The sequence below is a fragment of the Micromesistius poutassou genome (genome assembly GCF_964030765.1).
Source record: "Micromesistius poutassou genome assembly, chromosome: 10".
NCBI classification, from domain to species: Eukaryota; Metazoa; Chordata; class Actinopteri; order Gadiformes; family Gadidae; genus Micromesistius; species Micromesistius poutassou.
In genome coordinates, this window is record NC_140280.1 from 16,322,329 (window position 1) to 16,340,927 (window position 18,599).

General features: G+C 42.3%; 1 protein-coding gene across 1 annotated transcript in view; it reads right to left on the reverse strand.

Moving 5' to 3' along the window:
- dlg2 (discs, large homolog 2) overlaps positions 1–18,069 on the reverse strand; it is a gene marked incomplete at both ends in the record, with an annotated part of 124,633 nt that extends 106,564 nt beyond the window's left edge. The window contains 3 exons of the mRNA XM_084474442.1: positions 1,076–1,236; positions 17,279–17,410; positions 18,051–18,069. Of these exons, the coding sequence (XP_084330568.1) occupies positions 1,076–1,236; positions 17,279–17,410; positions 18,051–18,069 (312 nt within the window). The remainder of the gene's footprint in view (positions 1–1,075; positions 1,237–17,278; positions 17,411–18,050) is intronic.
- Positions 18,070–18,599: the final 530 nt, after the last annotated feature.

Consider the following 18,599-nt stretch of genomic DNA (forward strand, 5'->3'; position numbering starts at 1 on the left):
GACCTTGGAAAGAGTTCCCGCTCAGTATAATGTAATTCAGTTTGTCGTTTCATGATAAGGTTTCTTATAAAAAAAAATTAAAAGCACGACCGATGACTTTCAATTTCACTGTCGGTATCCTTCTAAGGGCTAGAGCCTGGTGGTAACTTTGTGGAGTACTTGCAGCAGTGTTTATATCTACAGAAGATAATATGGTAGATAAAATAAAGAACAAGCTTGTTCTTTAGCTTTGACCTATCTGGATGTCCGCATCGATGTTGAATTATGTTGCACACAACAGATAGATAAGCACACCCCCATATAATTCCCACTCTGCCGAGGCGACAGGCCAACAACATCACTGCCGGGAAGCTAACCGATGAGCTAACGTATAGGATACGCAATTCACAAGACAAGGCACTTTTCTTGAAAGCAAATGATTCCACTTTCACCGTATACTATCCATGCCATTAATTATTACTTTGCCTGGCCGGAACTTTTTTTGATTTTTATCCTTCCAAAAAAGATAAGAGAGAGGTTTTTGTTTACAAACGCTTTAGATTTGGTTCCTCGGGGGAACCTAATTAGCGCGAGCGCCCCTCAGCTCTGACCAAAGTCTTCTTAGAACAAACGCTTAGAAGCAGCTGCTTTGAAGCCCCGCGCCAAAACACGCCTGCGTGCAGGACCACGTGACGCGAGCCCCGCGCCACAAAACACACCACCTTAAAACAATGCTCGGGTCCAAATGTTCTCGTCCGACTTTAAACGGCCTCACCCAAAAACCGTCCTTCAAAACACGGGCCGCCAACCAGGACAATGTGTGAAGGGGTTTAGCCGATAATTGGGCTCACGGTGCACCGTCGCATTTACATAATACAGTTTCAGTATGCAAATAAACTAAATGCAAATTAAATCAGGTGATTCTTCTGCGTAGCTGGCCTGGTTTGGCGCTCTGGGGTAAGGGTGCATAGGGAGTGAGTGTGTGTGTGTGTGTGTGTGTGTGTGTGTGTGTGTGTGTGTGTGTGTGTGTGTGTGTGTGTGTGTGTGTGTGTGTGTGTGTGTGTGTGTGTGGGGTGGTGGGGGGCATGACTCTTACCTCTTCCTTCTGGACGGGGGGGCAGGGCGTTTGGGTGACCTCTGGGTCCGGCAGCGTGACGGCCTTCTCCCACCTGTCGGCCATGTGGGTGACCTCCTCCAGCTTCTGCTCACAGCTCTTGTGGGTGTTGAGGAGCGTCAACTCATAGAACTCCTGGATATCTGGAGGAGGAGGAGGAGGGGGGGGGGGGGGATAATCACAGAGAGGCAGGGCAATTTAACAGTTTGATATGCCTGGCTCGTGGGCGGCTTCCCTTACAAGCCGGGCATATCAAACTGTTTATTGCCCTGCCTTGCGGTGATTATCCCGTTTATTCTACTTCTTGCTTGCCAACATAATAAAACAATTCAAATACTTTAATAATTATGCTTTTTCTGATTCGTATTGCATGCAGCTGAGCTAACGTTACAGGTGAATAACGTTAGCTCAGCTGTAGCTAATTAGTTTCTATCGCAACCACACAAGGCTGCATCTGATCACTAGTTTAATAACGTAGATTGCTAAATTGTATCTCGCTTGCGAAACTATGTATCGACTGACCCTCCAATAGATTTCCGACACATTTTTGAAACTTTTTTAAACAAGGTTTATTTTTACAATGGACCTCATGTTTGAAATTTCTGTGATAGAAAAAAAATACAAAAAAAATACAAGCGGCGTATTGATCTACTATTTGATGACGCTGTGCTCAGTCAGCAGCAAGTACAACCGTCAAGTCAGTGGGCAACCTGCCGGGTTAATGCCCTCCTCCCAGCCAATCAGAATCAAGCATTCTTAAATGAAGTAAAATAAAGGCTGTTACTGCATACTGTGTTACTGTTCCAACTTCCGCTCTAATGAGGCTCTGCAGGAGGTGGAAGTGTTAAGATGTAAATACTTCTGTCATTCTAGGAGCAGAAAAGCCCACCCTGCGTCCCCACTGATCCGTTTTGCGCGAATGTTCTGGAAAAGGCACGTTTGTATGTTGCCCATGTTTGTATGTTGTTTTTAAAGCACCAAAGAAAAAGTTACCCTTTCCCTGAAGGTGGTAGAAATCATGAGTCTTGGCTCTTTCAGATAAACTTGGTTTTACAATGTTCATGTTCAGGTTATTTTTATACTCTACTTAGGAGAATCAGGAGAACATCACCTGCAGTCATGACAATATTTAGGATTCCGGCTTTAGACACTGTGATGCTGTATATCACAGTGACACTTAGGATTTACCACTAATTGTAAAACTAATCTGTTCTCCATATTCCAAAGGCTGCTTGGACATCTTTGACATTTCTGATTAGGTGGGCTGCATGCAGCGCTCAACTGTTCTTCTTAAGTTGTATTCTTTCTTTCTTTCTTTATTATTCTCTACTTTCACGCATTCCTTTCAGATTGTTTTAATATTTTAAACTTTTTAAGATATTATACTTTTAAAATATAATTTATTACAATGGAAGTCAGTGGAGTGGAGCCATCCATTCCCATTCTCTGACACTTCAACTACTTCGTAACTTGGTAAATATATATAACCGTTAACCTTCGTTCAAACATTTAAGAAATCAACACACTTGATTTATCTTCAACTGTATCAAAACACTGTAATTCAATGAATTGCTATCTATTATTACTGTGGCTATTTGTTCAACACATTTTTACACAAATCTATGTATTATCGCGTCATCAGTAATCAGCGGCTGGGTGAATGGTCTAGCACTTGCCCTGTGATACGTGCCACCCGAGTTCGCGTCTAGACTAATGCGTAGTATTCTTGGCGTTGCCTTCATTTTGTACTTCCCTTTATTAATTTTATTAATTCCCTAATTAAGAATATTCAAAGAAATGGAAAATAAATGGCCTGAAAAGTTACTTGATTTCTCTAGTAATCCTTCCTATATTACTATTACTTGCGTGGGGATAGAACCCCGGACGACCGGGTACAAGTCCGACACGTTAACTCGAGACTATCTCCCTGCTGTTAAATCCATGGTCAATATTAAATTAAAATATGTTACGCTTAATACTACTTATGCATTCAACAGATCGCCGATTTTTGTGCCAGGCAGCCTCCCTGTTTCTATTAATGGTTACGGTGTTCCCTTTTTGAGTTATTATATGCGTGTACTCCTCATAGACCTCCACAAGCAGCTTATGTTCGCCGCTGGAAAAGATCCCGCTCTGTCCTTTTCGGACATTTGATCCATGATTCGACATTCACGGTTCTGGGCTGGTTACATATTTCGTGAACGCGCGTAATCCACGATAACGTGAGCCTGGTTTGAACTAACCTGAGCAAGGCGCGGCTGAACTGCGTTGGTGGAACGGCTTTAGCCTCAAGTGGAAGTTGGCGCTAGTTCTAACCAGGCTTAATCAACTAATCGCCGCTTTCGTTAGCGACTTTGATGGAATACCCCCCTAGAAACACCATCTCAAGCTTGTGAGTGGCGCTAAAATGATTCATTGATTGGAAATATGATTGTTATATATCGGGCGTTTGTCTGTGGGGACCCCCGTTTATAAGGCTAGAGGCTAGGTGCTTGCTACATATCCGGTTGTTCTCCCGATAGAAGCATAGTAGATATAATTAGATATAATAGTAGATATAATGTAGATATAATGCTAACAACAATATGCTTGCCTGTCCAATAGTAATTAGGGGAGAGGGAGGGCCATCAGACCTGTCACTCAAACCTTCGTGCCAGTTGTCAGGAGATTTGATTCATGATTTATTAGTCGAGCTGGCGTTGACTGTACATACTTCTTCTTTAAAATCTTCTTTAAATATTGTAAGAATATTTCAAGTTGAAGTTCTACATAAATGTAAGATTGATGCATGACTATTTTGAGGGTTGTTTTATTTTAGCTCATGTACTAAACATACATTTTCTGTGGCTGTGTCCCTGCACCCTGTGTGTGTGTGTGTGTGTGTGTGTGTGTGTGTGTGTGTGTGCGTGTGTGTGTGTAACATAAAAATTATTAAGTCAATTAGGGGACCTTCAGGTGTTTATTAAACTCACCAATGGTCTTTTACGTGCCTATTTTGCGTGTTGTGTATTAATGTAATCTCATTGAAGACCCATTTTCTGTGTGTTCTTTACACAGACCTTGTGAGGTATGTCTGTGTGAGAAATAGATGAGAGGTTCCTTGTATACCACATAACGTCAAGTTAATAATCAGGTTGTGTTTAGGTGTGTATTCATGTATTTGCGATTGCATAAGTATACGATTAATCGGTTCTCTGGCAATATACATTTTTGGCAGGTTTTTGGTTGATTGGGCAGTTTTTAGTCTATAGTTGGGCTGGAAATTGCCAATCTGATCTGGCAACACATGCTATCTACACAAACAATATGACATATGAAAACAGAGTCAAAGGAGTCCAACGATATAAGCCTGATCACTTTGTGAGATTAGCTCAGCTATTCTATATTTTATCTCAAATGTATTCAAACTTTATCACATTAGCAATTTGTTTAACTCTTCACTTTATTTGTTTCCAACCATTTTACATTTTTAAATGGTGTGTATGTTTACATTGTTTACTCCATTTAGACTGTTCAAATCCCTTCACTTGATTTAAGCCATTCCACATTTCCTTACGTCTTAAACTATTTGGCTTTACTAAAACATATTTTCAACCTCACTTTGCATTACAGCACTTACCGTACATTTTCTGCAGGAAATGCATTTTCTAGTTGGTACTTGTTTATTCATAAAGTAATTATTGCTAAACTGCCCTCTTACATTTTCTTATGTTAAAGCACAGATATCTGATCACTGTCGTTGCTGCTGTTGCTGCTGTTGTTGTTGTTATGGTCATCATTTATGTCACTTATTATGCTTCTATCTTAGTTTAATGCATCTGTCTTGGTCATGTCAGAGGTTACTGATCTAAACACAATTAACCTAACCTAAAGGTAAAAATAGAGAATACTAAATATGATATTGATGTCTTTGCTTTTCCTGAAAATAAAGTTATTGTTCTCCGGCTGTACTGCCTGAGACTACATAAAGTTCTTTCTGACCCTGGCCTGTTCAGTTTTCATAATCTCACTTGGTACGGTTTTTCATATTCAATCAAGGAGAGAAAAAATTGTAATTAATTTGTTCATTCGTAATTTCGTTAAAGGTCACGATTCATAACATCGGCAGCATTCTCTGTTTGTGCTTTAATGATCCCATTTTCAAATACTTCACTTTTGTCCATTAACATATTCAATGAAGCAATTTATCAGACCAAAGCAAAAAGCAATGAACAGTGTATTTATAGCAGCGGACCATATGTATTTGACAGTATAGACGTCCTGCGTTTTTCAAGCTCATATTCTTGCTTAAATGGCTGGCTGCTTATCCACCTTGAGAACAGCATATGACCGGATCAAACTTTAGTTTTTTTTGAGAGCACGCCGTCTACATGGGAGTGGGTTAATTTCCTTGAAAGAATACGTACCCTCTGCTACAAACTCCAGGTCAAACCCCATCTGTGGCGCCTTCTCAAGACAGGGTTAGAAATACCAACAAAAAAATAAAACCTAAGCTTCTAGTTGTCTCCCTCTGTTATGAATTGGGGCCCCCGTACACTTGGAAGATAAGAGATAAGGAATGTAGACTTGGACCACAACTCTCCATCTTCCTTCAGGAACGGACAACAGAAATACGCTGCAAATACAACTTTCTTCAGCTAGCTCGCCAATAGTACCAGAAAACAGTTCCATGTGAAATTTACCTCCAACAGAACCAAGCCCAGGACAATTCAATATCAAATCCTGCGCACCCAGGATGATATTTTTAACATCTCAGTTGCAACAACAAAACACATTCCTCTTCCATTTCCTTCAGGCAATCAATAAACATATAGAGAGTATATCCGATATATATATGTATATCCGTTTTTGATATATTTCATATGAATTAATGTGCAGAATCAGTGGATTGTGAGCTTTGTTGTGCTGGCTCTCCTGAATCATGGTACATATACTGGCAGTATCTTGGCAGTTGACAGCCCTACATCTTCACACTTCAGAACCAAACAAGCAGCACCACAGCTCTAAAACATGTTTATTGAATACACTTTGAGGGAATACGCTATGTACGCACTGTACTCCACACATAAAACATGCAGAGCAACACAAGTTAATCCAAAGTGGAAAAGCTTGTCCGGTAATTAGGGCGAAACAAAGCAATCAGAGCCAACCAACTGCTTCCATCTGCTTCAGGGTAATAATTTTCCAGTGGAGAGATAAGGTGAAGCATCAATAATAGATAAAGATATGAATGCATTTTTCTGTTGCGTGTATCGTTTAATTTTCTAGTCCTACAAACACTTCTTTATTTACATTACACTCTCATTCAACCAGGCAGTCTCTCTCATATGGCGAAGGGGTACCGTCTGAACCCCATTTTGATGTGGTTGCATTACAAATATCAAGTTCACAAATATATAAAAATAAAAATAAATAAAGACGTTTCCAGCCCTGATCAAAGCCTTGCATCTCATTAGGCCAACGAATGCTCGATACGTTGAGCAGAACGTGGAACAATGAAGCCTGTTCATGCGGGGTATATTAAACGCTGGCTTGGACAGCACTATAGCTCACAGGCTCCCGGTTTTCTGAATCACAGAGTGACTCACTGCAGCACACGCTACGCTGCATTCAAGGTTCCCTCGCGTGCTAGACCCCACATCTGTTGGCCGCTTCATTATAATGTCTACCACGGACCGAGCTCCAGCATTAGGGTGCAACAAGTGTGACGCTTTGTGCGGCAATCACTGGCCACCACCATTGTTATCAAAGCACGGCTAACCACTTAGTTATTTAGCTAAAATAACTAAGTCTCTCTCTCTCCCATCCCCTCTCTCTCTCTCCCATCCCCTCCCCTTCACCTCCCAAGTAGGGGAGGGCTCCTGAAGTGATCACTGCACTCCAATGCCCTGCCTCTACACACTAAAGTCCCATTTATATTTAAATGGGCGTTAATAACAACACGCCATTAGCATTCACCACCAGACACTGAGGGGCTGCAATGTTTCAATCCCCAACACACACAAAAGATCCCAGACTTTTCCTTCTGCACAAGATACTCATGAAACAATGGCCGCCTAGATGCGGGCAACATGATATTTGCGTTGACAATTCACGAGAGAAATGGCGTAATCTTGATGTGGATTGCAGGGAGCCAAAATGCTAATCCCCAGAAGACGTATACACGGGTGGTGTGCAGTGTATATAGAATTCTCTAATAATAGTCAACGGAATGTGGTTTGTTTTTAGCAATGTTTGTTTTTTAGCATCCGTTAGCAATGGAAAGACAACTACAGTTCAGTAAAGTTAACCATCTAATGCTAAATCCCTCACCGAAAGCAAAATCAGATGAGGAAGAGATGCTGACCCACGTTGATGCGTAATCAGACTTTTTTTAGTATATTTTTAGGATATCCAAATGAATTGTAAATACACGGACCAAAACAGACAAAAGTAGTATTCCTCAAGGAACAAACGTGTGACATTGTCTAACAAGAGGACTATGGATGCAAGACGCCAATTCAACGCAACTTACTGTGCAGTCCGACCTCCCTGGTCTCCCCGGTCATGTGGCACTGCAGCCAGAGCACAGTGAGATGGCTCAGTGAGAGTACCAGATGCCCAGTATCAAGTCTAAGAGCCAGCCTAATCCTCCCAACGTAGACAGGACACCTGTTCCCTCCGATGCGGACTACGACCCTACATCCCAGAAAGCACATTCCCAGTCCAGCTCTGTGCTCAAAACCCCTCCAAACACACAGACACACAGACACGCACAAACAAATAAACAACTCCATTTGTTGCTCCGCCCTCTACGCACATTTGAACTCAGGTCACAACAATGCTTACTGTTCCGAAACCGTGCTCGCACCAGTGCTATCATTTAGTACCAAATTCACACACATGTTAACATGGACCAGCGAAACATCCAAATCCATTAATGAAACTAGAAACACACTTCTTACCAGCTCCTGACAAGGAGTCCCTCCTCGATGACTCGAGGTCCTTCGCTCTGCAGGACCAATCGGTACATGGCGGCATTAAGGGTGGCAGCTGGCCCAGTATTAAAGACACTCGCATGTAAACACCACCATGAGCCACACAGGATCAAACTTTGACCACAACACACTGTGCTCTCCTTTAACCTAATGAAATAAGACACCATCTCACCATGGGAGGTTTCGAAGTGATTAGGGTGGTGACCCGAACCACGTCATTCTTAAAATTATGTTATTATTATTGTCATTCTTTACTGTATCCATAGCCTTAAGCTATTTAGTTGGAGTTGGACTCCTTGCACTACACATAGCAAGGGTACATGTCTTAATATTGTAATGAATAGCCGACAGTGTATCTGTTAATCCAAAAGGCATTATCTGTTAAGCCATGGGCTTTATCACCAAATATCATGACCCAAAATCCCATTCTGCACAGTTTTTTTTTTTTTCAGAGACCACATGAACATTAGTCACATGTATACCCAATGATATCCACAACCAATATTGGGCCAAACACCAAGTCTTATATTACACAAAGGTTTTAGGTAACACGTCCTTCGGTACTCCTTTAAATACACTTAATGGGTATTAAATTATGATTAAATCAGAAAGACACTGCTCCAGTGAGGATGCTCAGGCCAGAATTCAAGTAAAAGTAGTCTGAAAAAAAAGGTTGCATCTGAAAAATCACATAAAATTGTATTATTGTTTGGGGTTAGGGCTATTTTTTTTTATCATTGATCATAATGCTTTTTAATAATAGTGTAGTCATTTTGTCTGAAAAACTATTTTCACACGACATAGACACATAATGTGACAATATATCACAGTGATAATGAAGTATACCAAGTTAATACATTGACAATGTTGCAGATTTAGCGGCTTTCTTTTTACATTAAATCACTTCTTTCTATTTCTAAGCATATGACAGCAACTGTTTGCATAGTCCCCCCCCCCCTCCCTGATCAGGTTTCCAAGGCAACCATGCAGTGGAATCTGAGGTAATTCGCATCCTTCAAAAAAAGAAATTGCTCCAATATGCTTTCTCACTTGATACCTTATTAGAAGAACACGCAGATTGCACACAAACAATCAACACACACACACACACACACACACACACGCACACACACACACACACACACAGGCACGCCACGCTCCGGCTGTCACAATGCAGATCTGCTTCCCCCAGTGCTTACGTAATGGGTGGGTGTGGGTGGAGTGGGCTTACAGCTTGCAGAGAGCATGGCTCTTCCAGCTGCAACCCCTCCCTTTACTTCTTCCTCCTCCACAGTGACTAAGGTGCCAGATGATCCTTCCATCTCTCCACGCGCGGAGACACACCAATTATTCAGAAATAACAAATCACTCGTCACCCTTGGCTCTGGTTCGCCTCAAGGAAGCGGCCGCCGTGATGGGAGACAAATGAACGTGGGCCGGCGGCGGCGGTTCAGGGTGCTCAAAGCCGTCCCTCTTGCGGTCTTATGGCTGGATTTATTTTATTTATTATTATTGTTGTTTTTTTCTTCTTTCTGGACATTTTGACTAGAGCAGTGAGGTTGCTTTTGGTAAGAGATCCACTAAGCACGCAGTCCAGCAGTCATACTGTGTCATCATAGCAGAACTATTGGGAGGAGACGGCACGGGTTCACGTCGTCGTGGTTCCCACGCATCCCGGGCTTCACTTCTCAAATCATCCCCTGCCCAGAGTCCTCTGAATGTGCCGCACGTTACCTTGTTGTTTTTCCAAGCCACACTTTCACCACTGTGGAGTATGTGTGACTGTGTGTGTGTGTGTGTGTGTGTGTGTGTGTGTGTGTGTGTGTGTGTGTGTGTGGAGCTAGGAAAGGGCCTCACTCTTAGCAGAGGATGATGATGGTACAGAGTGGGTGGTCAACTCACATTTGGTAGAGCTCCAATTTCAAGAAAAGCTCAGAGAGGTTGAATCCAACTTAATGACTGGGATCTGGGTGATATGGTGGAGTGACACTTCAGGTTTTTTCTTCGGTGAAAAAGTCAAACCCATTACATTTCACATATAACACATCAAAACAATGAGAAAGGCCTAAGTGGAAACATTTCCCTCAACAGAAGTACAGCCCAGAACCGCAAAAACACATGTTTTTGATAATCGCGTTCATGTTATCAACGACTTGCCTTATGGCATCACCAAGGAAACAAGTTAGTACTTCCACACGTAGTTAGTATCTCCACACTCACTGCATGCAAAAGAAAACAGAGATAGGGATGTATTCAGAGGAGGAAAACATTTGAAGATGATTTGACGTCATGAGGACTTTGAGCATAAGGGGTGTGTGAGGTGGCTACAACAAAATGAAACACAGGTTCGCCATCAACATGGCATCCAAGCCAGGCTTCACAGTCTTCTTTCATTCGTCTTTTGTGAACGAACAAGGCAACAAAAGTGTTGGTTGTAATAGCATGCCTGACGTTTTAACAGGCATTGCATCGTGTGAATTCCCAGCTCTGTGATTGGCGGTGTACGTGCAATGGGAGAAATGCTGTGTTTTATAGCACTGCTTCCTCAATGTATTTTCCCAATTTACTTTTATCGTTTAATCTGAACATCTCAAGCACGCGCGTGTGTGTGTGTGTGACAGTTTATGCACATTTGTAATGACGTTGCGGGCGGTCGCACAATGATAAGAAAAAACAGTGAGAGTAGCAGCAGAAGCCTTGGGTGAGTACCGTAATTGATGATTCATATCCCCTTTTGATAATGCTGTGCAACACACACACACACACACACACACACACACACACACACACACACACACACACACATTAAGATAATGTGTCATACGGCTACACCTGCGTGAATGGCTGCCTTAAGAAAAAGAATTCCAGCTTGTGAGGCACAAGCAACACGTCACTCTGTTAATGCAAGGCAGGGTCAGTGGTGGGATGTGTTCATGACCGTGAAAGTAGGTGGGATAGGAGGAATTATCGTTGGGGAACATGAGAGCATACTGCGTCAACTTTCCTCCTCCATATAGGCAGTGGCGTTAGAGCTTAGGACAACCATAGTTGTTATGGCAATAATGCAGCAAAGGGATTCACTGCGGAGACAATAAGCGCAGTTCAATGGATGATCCATAGCACGTCACTTATTGATTTTTGCCAGAATGAATTAACTGCATCCCATGAATCAATGACTGAGGGGAACCATTTTTATTTTTGTATATAGTTTTCCACAAACTACAGTTATGATATATTCAGCCTTAGTTTCAGGCTCATAGAAAAAGCAAGATAAAGAAACCTACAGAAATGCTACAGTTAGCCTTATAGCTCCCTCTGTTGGAGATCCGGTTGTATTTTATAGTAGAGTATCATCCTTCCTCCATGGAGACTAATAACAATTTGTACATCAACAGACTGCATCTACATAAGATACAGTATTTTCTGATAATAATATAAAATAATAAGAATATAAAAGGTTATGAGGGTAAGTAGAATAAATACTGTAAATTGTAAACTGTAAATAAAATGAGTCATATACCACCCCCATGTGAGAAAGTAGAATCTTTCAACCCTATGCTTTCAAAATAATTCCTTCCTCCCACACAACTTAATGCCATCATACTTGCATGCGTCATAGCACAATCACAAATTTACGAGTCAAAAGCCCTTCTGGATATACCATCCTCACATATATATATATTCACATACATATATTCACATACATGCACACGTGAACCACACAATTGCTTGAGACGCATACATTAGTACAATTATGATTGTAGTCATTAGAATTACACTACAAAAAAAAGAAAATCCATCAGAATCGATGTCTAAAATTGGCCGTCAGTTAAGGGGGGGTGTAATCCCTAGCCTGCTGGGTTTCGACCTATCCTCTTGCACGACATCCATCGTGTCCAATCGGATCTTGCTTTCATGGCAAATGAGTCATGCATGAACAGCTTTCATTCTATGAACAGTTGTCACTTTCAGTTGTTCACACACACATTTGGTTCTAACACAGGCACACACTCTCCACAAGATGGCAGTCTTTTCCAGCTCACCCCTTCTGTGCACACCAAGCTGCACCTGTGTTCTATGGCCTACAACATTGCTTATTTATTTAGACCCATTCACCAGGACATGACAATTGACAAATGACAATATTTGTTTTTTTGTTTCCATGTACAGCTCACCTCACGTGCATTCCATACATGCATCCCGTGAAGCGATTTACCATACATGAAGTAATAAAGGAATTGCTTGAGTCTGTGCTTCGCGGCTTCACTAAGCCCCCCCCCGATAGAAGATGGAGAGAGGACTCATGTAAAAAACATTTGTTGTGGCCTTCTTAGCAACCACACCAGCAGATGATGATGTAGACGGCCTAAAGCCATGCAAGAGTCCCATAATCCATTAAGTACACAGGAAACACCCTTAAAGCCAGCCCATGACACCCGGGACCTTTGACACGCAGAGCAGATGCGAGCTGCACTTCAAGTCATCACCAACATAGCATCCTCAGACTTTGTTTACATGTGGTAATGTCACATTTGCAATCACTTTGAATGGAGCAATGAATACAGTGCATATGACGTGACTCAAATGAAGTTACTTCATTTTTACAACAAAAAAAAAGAAAATCAATAAGGCACATCCCGTCAGACCCTGTAGCCGAAGAATGGAAGGAGCTTTTTTCCCCAGACACAAAAATACTATTTACAACTACAATGATTGAATGTTTCCAGGCATATGAAGTCGTCTTCCCATTATCCTTCATGCTGCAGGCTGATGGGAGCACCCGTTGGTGTCTGAGCAAAATTTAATTAATACTGAAGCAGGTCAAAAATAAAAGAATGCCCTCACCCAGAAAACCCATCTCTCTCTCTCTCTCTCTCTCTCTCTCTCTCTCTCTCTCTCTCTCTCTCTCTCTCTCTCTCTCTCTCTCTCTCTCTCTCTCTCTCTCTCTCTCTCTCTCTCTCTCTCTCTCTCTCTCTCTCTCTCTCTCTCTCTCTCTCTCTCTCTCTCTCTGTGTGAGAGAGAGTCAGGTCCGATTAAAACCACAGACCAGTCTTCTGCCTAAGACTGAATGACAGATGAAGCTCATTGCGAGCCCATACAATATACAACAGATCATAAAGACATAATGGAATGGATCGACCGCTGCCATCAGCACACTCGCTTTTTGCTAACTCCGCCCACTGTAGAACAAATAGGTGGCAGAAAGCAGATATAACTGCTTACTCATGTCGTTTAGGTAGAAATAGTTTTCCAAAGAGAAAGCCAAATGCTGAGATACAAACAATCAAAAACAAAAGAGAAATGATGGCGATAGACATTGGGTCCTTCACGAGGAAATCACATTTGTTTGGTGGTCACTGAGTCCAGTTGAGTCAATCAATAGTCTAAGATGCTTTCAGGATCCCACCCTCCGATGTGGAGCTCATACCCGCCTGCTCGCTGTGCGAACGCATTCAAAATTAAAAGCATTAAATGAGATCTATTGCAGGATTAGAACTTTAATAATCTAATGTTGGAGTAGAGTTATTTTATAGCTCTAATCCAAACATCCAGGAGGGAATAGCAAAGGAATAGGCAGAAAAACTCTTTACTCAAAGGGTTTAGATATCAGAGAACAAATTTAAAAAAATGAAAATAAACATTTTCATTGAATTGATACAAATGATCATGCTTATTCGGGAAGATGTGCACAGATGTTGGATTTCTATACCTATTGCACCACCTGAAAGTAGGCTTGCCATATTTTTGAAACGCTTGATTCACAAATGCGGTGTTGAATAAAAAAAGAGATGTTCAATCTGAAAAAGCTGCAAACAAAGTTGCTGGTGTTTTAAAAAGCACTTTGGTGGAAGCCCGACATTGGCGCCGAGATAACAGCAGATCAAAACCTGAATGCAATGGAGGCAGGGGAGCGAGTCGGACACTAAAATGACATCTCGCCCGTCATTCCACTGGAAGCGATGGGACCGGTGAGGGGTTAATCCACATGCGGATCCACTCTGTAGTAGCAATGGGGGGGGGGGGGCAGGGAGTGAGGGAGGTGAGCCCATGCCACTGGCCAGATTATACAGCACCTAATGCTTTGTAAGATGATTACATCTATTTCAGGAGGCATTTGTCCCGCAACCGAGTAACTGTTTTGATTGCATCGCCTGCCCTATTATTTGTAGTCCAGATATGCAGTAGGAAGTGACTGGAATCATGTCCAGGCTCCAACGTCCGTCCCCCCCCCCCCACCCCCCGGTCGTAAAGGGGTTAGGGAAGTAATATACGTGTGATGCATGCTGGCTATTAATCTGACTGGGAATCATGACAGCCCAACAATGATCCAATGATAAATGAGGTGGTGGGAGAATGTGTGTGACCCCCCGCATGTCCCATCTCACCACACCCTGAAGCGAGAGGACACGCTTTCCCCCTCTGCTACATTACCATGGGTAATAAAAATATGACATAACAAATCGTTTGAGGGAATAATTGGTTAGGAGGAGGACACTTGACAGATTGTCCACTAACGTTCTAAGTGTTAGTCCGTTAGTCCGTGTAACTCGGTATGTAACGGTATGTAACGAACGACGTGACACATGCTTTAAAGAACAAGGAAGGTATTGGATTGGATTCTAGAACAAAATTGCATGATGCACTTCAAGTATCCCAAATGGAGAAGCAGGTGAAACCAAACAACTACCTTGTTTGTATTTTGTACCTTCCCGTTTAATTCAAGAAAAATAAAAAAGTAAACGGTTTAAAACATGTTTTCCGTCATTCCACCTAGTGCGGAAAGGTCTACGCATATACGTAGACCCCTTTTCCTTTGACACATTATAAAGGAATGCACAAGGAACAACAAAGGGACTTCTAGGGCATCAGCCCACTCAGACTACTACATTCAAACCGATGGACTCTCCAGCTCTTGAGTTTCACTCTGAAGCGCTGAGTGCGCCGGATCAGGGTTGGACCATCCAGGACCTGAAAACTCTGGCATATTCCTTCCTGTAATCCTATCGTCCAACATTCAAAACTGTGGCATGTGAGAATGATGACGCTGCTGAGGGAAGGAGCTCTGCCAGGAAATCTCAGCAGCACTATGTGGGAAGGCTCTTTCCGTTCTCATGGCCTGGCGCAGCAGCACCACAGCTACTGTGCGCTTCTGTTTTTGACATCACTGGCCCTGGTCAAGCCCAAAGTAGACCTATATAAGCAACATAGAACAGAACCTAACATTTTTGGGAGTGTTAGGGGGACTAGGTGGTATTTTATTAGGACTAGGACCCCAGTGAGACTGGACTGGTCACTAGCACTTGGCAGAGACTTTTTTTGTCACAATTCGAAAATATCTAGGTTTTATGAGTTTGATGTGAGAGGAAATAATCAAATAAAACAGGTTGAAGTCAGTCTAGGTGTGCCAAATGCACACATTGAAAAACATTATTTTCAGGTCATAAATTGCTTCATACAGGCTACAATAACGTCACAATGTTAAAGGGTTAAGTAATTCCACCTTTAATAATGAACTCTTATACTATAATCCAAAAAATTAAAACTAAAAAGGTAAAAAATAAGAATGGAAAAAAATGAAATTAAAAACTAATAATAATTTCTCTACAGAATGGTGGGGCCTCCTCTTAAAAAATAATGTTGAACATTCCAGCTGCTTGCACTGATGGGCCATTCCCAGACCGCCTGAAAGCACCAGTGGTACTCTGGCCCATTCAGGCCAAATGAGCTTCAGTTTGGACACTTGGGTAGGTAAGTGCACTCTTCAATGAAGGCAGTTATGCAGTCCATTATAAACCTTTTACGGTCGTGGTCGGTCACAACCCCTGGGAAAGAGGGAGGAGAGGTTGATACTGGGACCTGCTGGACAATATGTTTCCCATGTCTGGACTCTTGCCATACATTCCTGTGTGTTGGGTCTGTAAGCTTCCATTTCATTTCTAGCTAGTCATCAAACATGATGCGGCAAAAGACTAAAGCAAGAAAACGCCATGAAGCAGAATGCAAAAAACTAAACCTAAAAAAACACATGTCTTAGTCAACTTTACTGTAACGAAAATCATCCAATTTGTAATTGGATAAATTATCATTCTCATGACCGACTCTGTATACAGTGTGATATCCACCAACATGCCTTCCTTGCACACACACAGCAAGACACATTTCTCGTAGCCTATGGGTAACCTACTTGGCACTAAATCAAATTCAGATTACGATTCCTCTTTAGCAGTTTAAAAATAATATCCACATGCCACAAACAAAACCGCTCTCAGATCCACCGGCGCAAGTTAAAAAAAAAACAACCAGAGGCATACGACCAGGCAGACAACGTCAAGTACTGCCCTGTCAGCAGAGTTAAAAATAACACTGAGAGTCTGAAACCTGGAATTATGCTGCGCCAGAAAAGCTAAATAAACAATTATGAGACACACGACAATGATGGTTGTTGTGACGTATTCCGCTGGCCTTGACGGCGATATGGAGCCGTCCCAACAGATGTTGTAGGACACAAAAAAAAAAATCAAGGCCGCACACAATCTGTTCCTCCATTACCTGCTCTTCAATTGCATTTTGAGGAGTAACTATTGACGGGTTAAGTCCTACCCCGTTGGTTGTAAAAACTCTTTCTAGTTTTGAATTAAACCAGTGGTAACCCATGTTCCTAATGATGCTATCTGTTATAACCAGGTGTATTAGTAGGTGCAGCTGTTGCATAATTTGCATTTCTTTTCACAGAGGCGTTAATCATAAGACAAACACAGGTGTTGCTCAGAACACTAATGATGGGTCTGTAACATTATGTATTGTACTGTATTATGTAAGGGCACGGAGAGTAGACTTCACTAGTGACCATAACTCACATTCACTATTGCTGGTGCTTTGACGCACATCAATTCAAAACAACTAAAAATCGTAATGTTGTGCGCTACTATACCTGTGTCTGCCCTGATAGACGGCTCTGTGAAAAGGGTCCATGGTCTTCTAATCACTAGTTCACTAGTTTAGTGTACTACCTTTGCCCTGGTACATGACAGCAGTCATAATTAGTGTGATGAGCCACACCTGTGTCTTACCTACCATGACACTGTAAAAAGGATGTCATGGTGTTTAGAAATAGGTTATCCCTGGACACGGTTGTTTTGTGAAACCAACACCACTGAATGAAACTGAGTGGGGTGGTTGCCAGGGTGCCAAGCTTCCCCCAACTTACCGAGAAGAGCCTCGAAGAGGTTGCTTTTGAAGATCAGCATCACTCGCTGGATGGCCGTCCGCAGCGCGTCCTCCTCTGGCTTCCGCAGCCGGGAGCAGTACTCCTCCAGAAGCCCCAAGGCCCGGGACGTGTCTGCAAGCAATAGGGTGGGGCGGGGGGGACAGACAAGGCATAGGTTGTTCACTTGGAAGACTCAAGCACTTTCAGCCGCCTGGTCAAATTCGTGGGGACATGTTACTGATGCCACTGTTAATATTGATTGGCTGGTCCTTGCAGGTACAATGCTGACATTTGGATTCACATTTTTTTTGTGCAAATTGTTAGATTGAAACAGAAGTCTTTGTTACATTGTCACAACGAATATCAGCATTTCAAAGAATCTGGAACAGCATTTTAAAAAGACTGAAAACTTCAGAAGTCATCAAGCTCACAATCCTCTTGGATAAGCAATCAATCGGAAGTCATGAATCATCAATATCATTATTTATATCCCAAGACCAAAGAGGAGAATCTCACCTACTGATGCATATAGGGCTAAGTGTATAGGTCCTGCTCCTTTAACAAATGTATCAATTAAATATGTGTAGAATGTTCGATCTTATGGAAAAAGTTACTTCATAATCAAAACAAATTCTCCTGCATATATGAACGTATATAATTCCATAAAATACTCACTTGTCAATAAATCGTAAACGCTAGTGAGGAAACTAATGTCAAATTGCTTTGTTTTGTAGGCTACTAGTTGTGGGTGCTGGTGATGAATGTAACTTACCTTTTTTCCTAACAGGCATGATTGACTCCGTACGCCACTTTTGCTTTAAAAGCACGCCAGTTCAATCCTTAGTTCATACTCAACAACTTCATTTCGTCTGGAGAAGTAAAGTCATCGGGGGATCGGGGGGAAACGTGCAATTTGCAGGAGGGAAGTTCTACTGCAAAACAAGCCCGTCTGCGGTAAGACGAGCGGCGGATAGGATAGGGTGATGTAGGTTATCCACTGCCATGACTCTTCTCGTCGCTAGTCCACAAGCATTTCGCCAAGAAAGGAGGATACAGGCACCGAATAGACCGGCGAGTGCACACACCACAAGCCGTAAAATCCTCCTCATAGTTGACCCAAAAGTAAGCTGCAGCTGGTTGTGCTATTCCATGACGAGAGGTGTGTGTGTGCGTGTGTGTCCGTGTGTGTGTGTTGACAGGTGCAATAGGCTTGTCCGAGGTATGATCCGGCTGATCCTGGTGGCTCACTGTGCACAGTAGGAGTTGTTGATGGTGTCGCCCGTCCCGCCTTTCATCCACACCACATTTTGGGATTGAATCG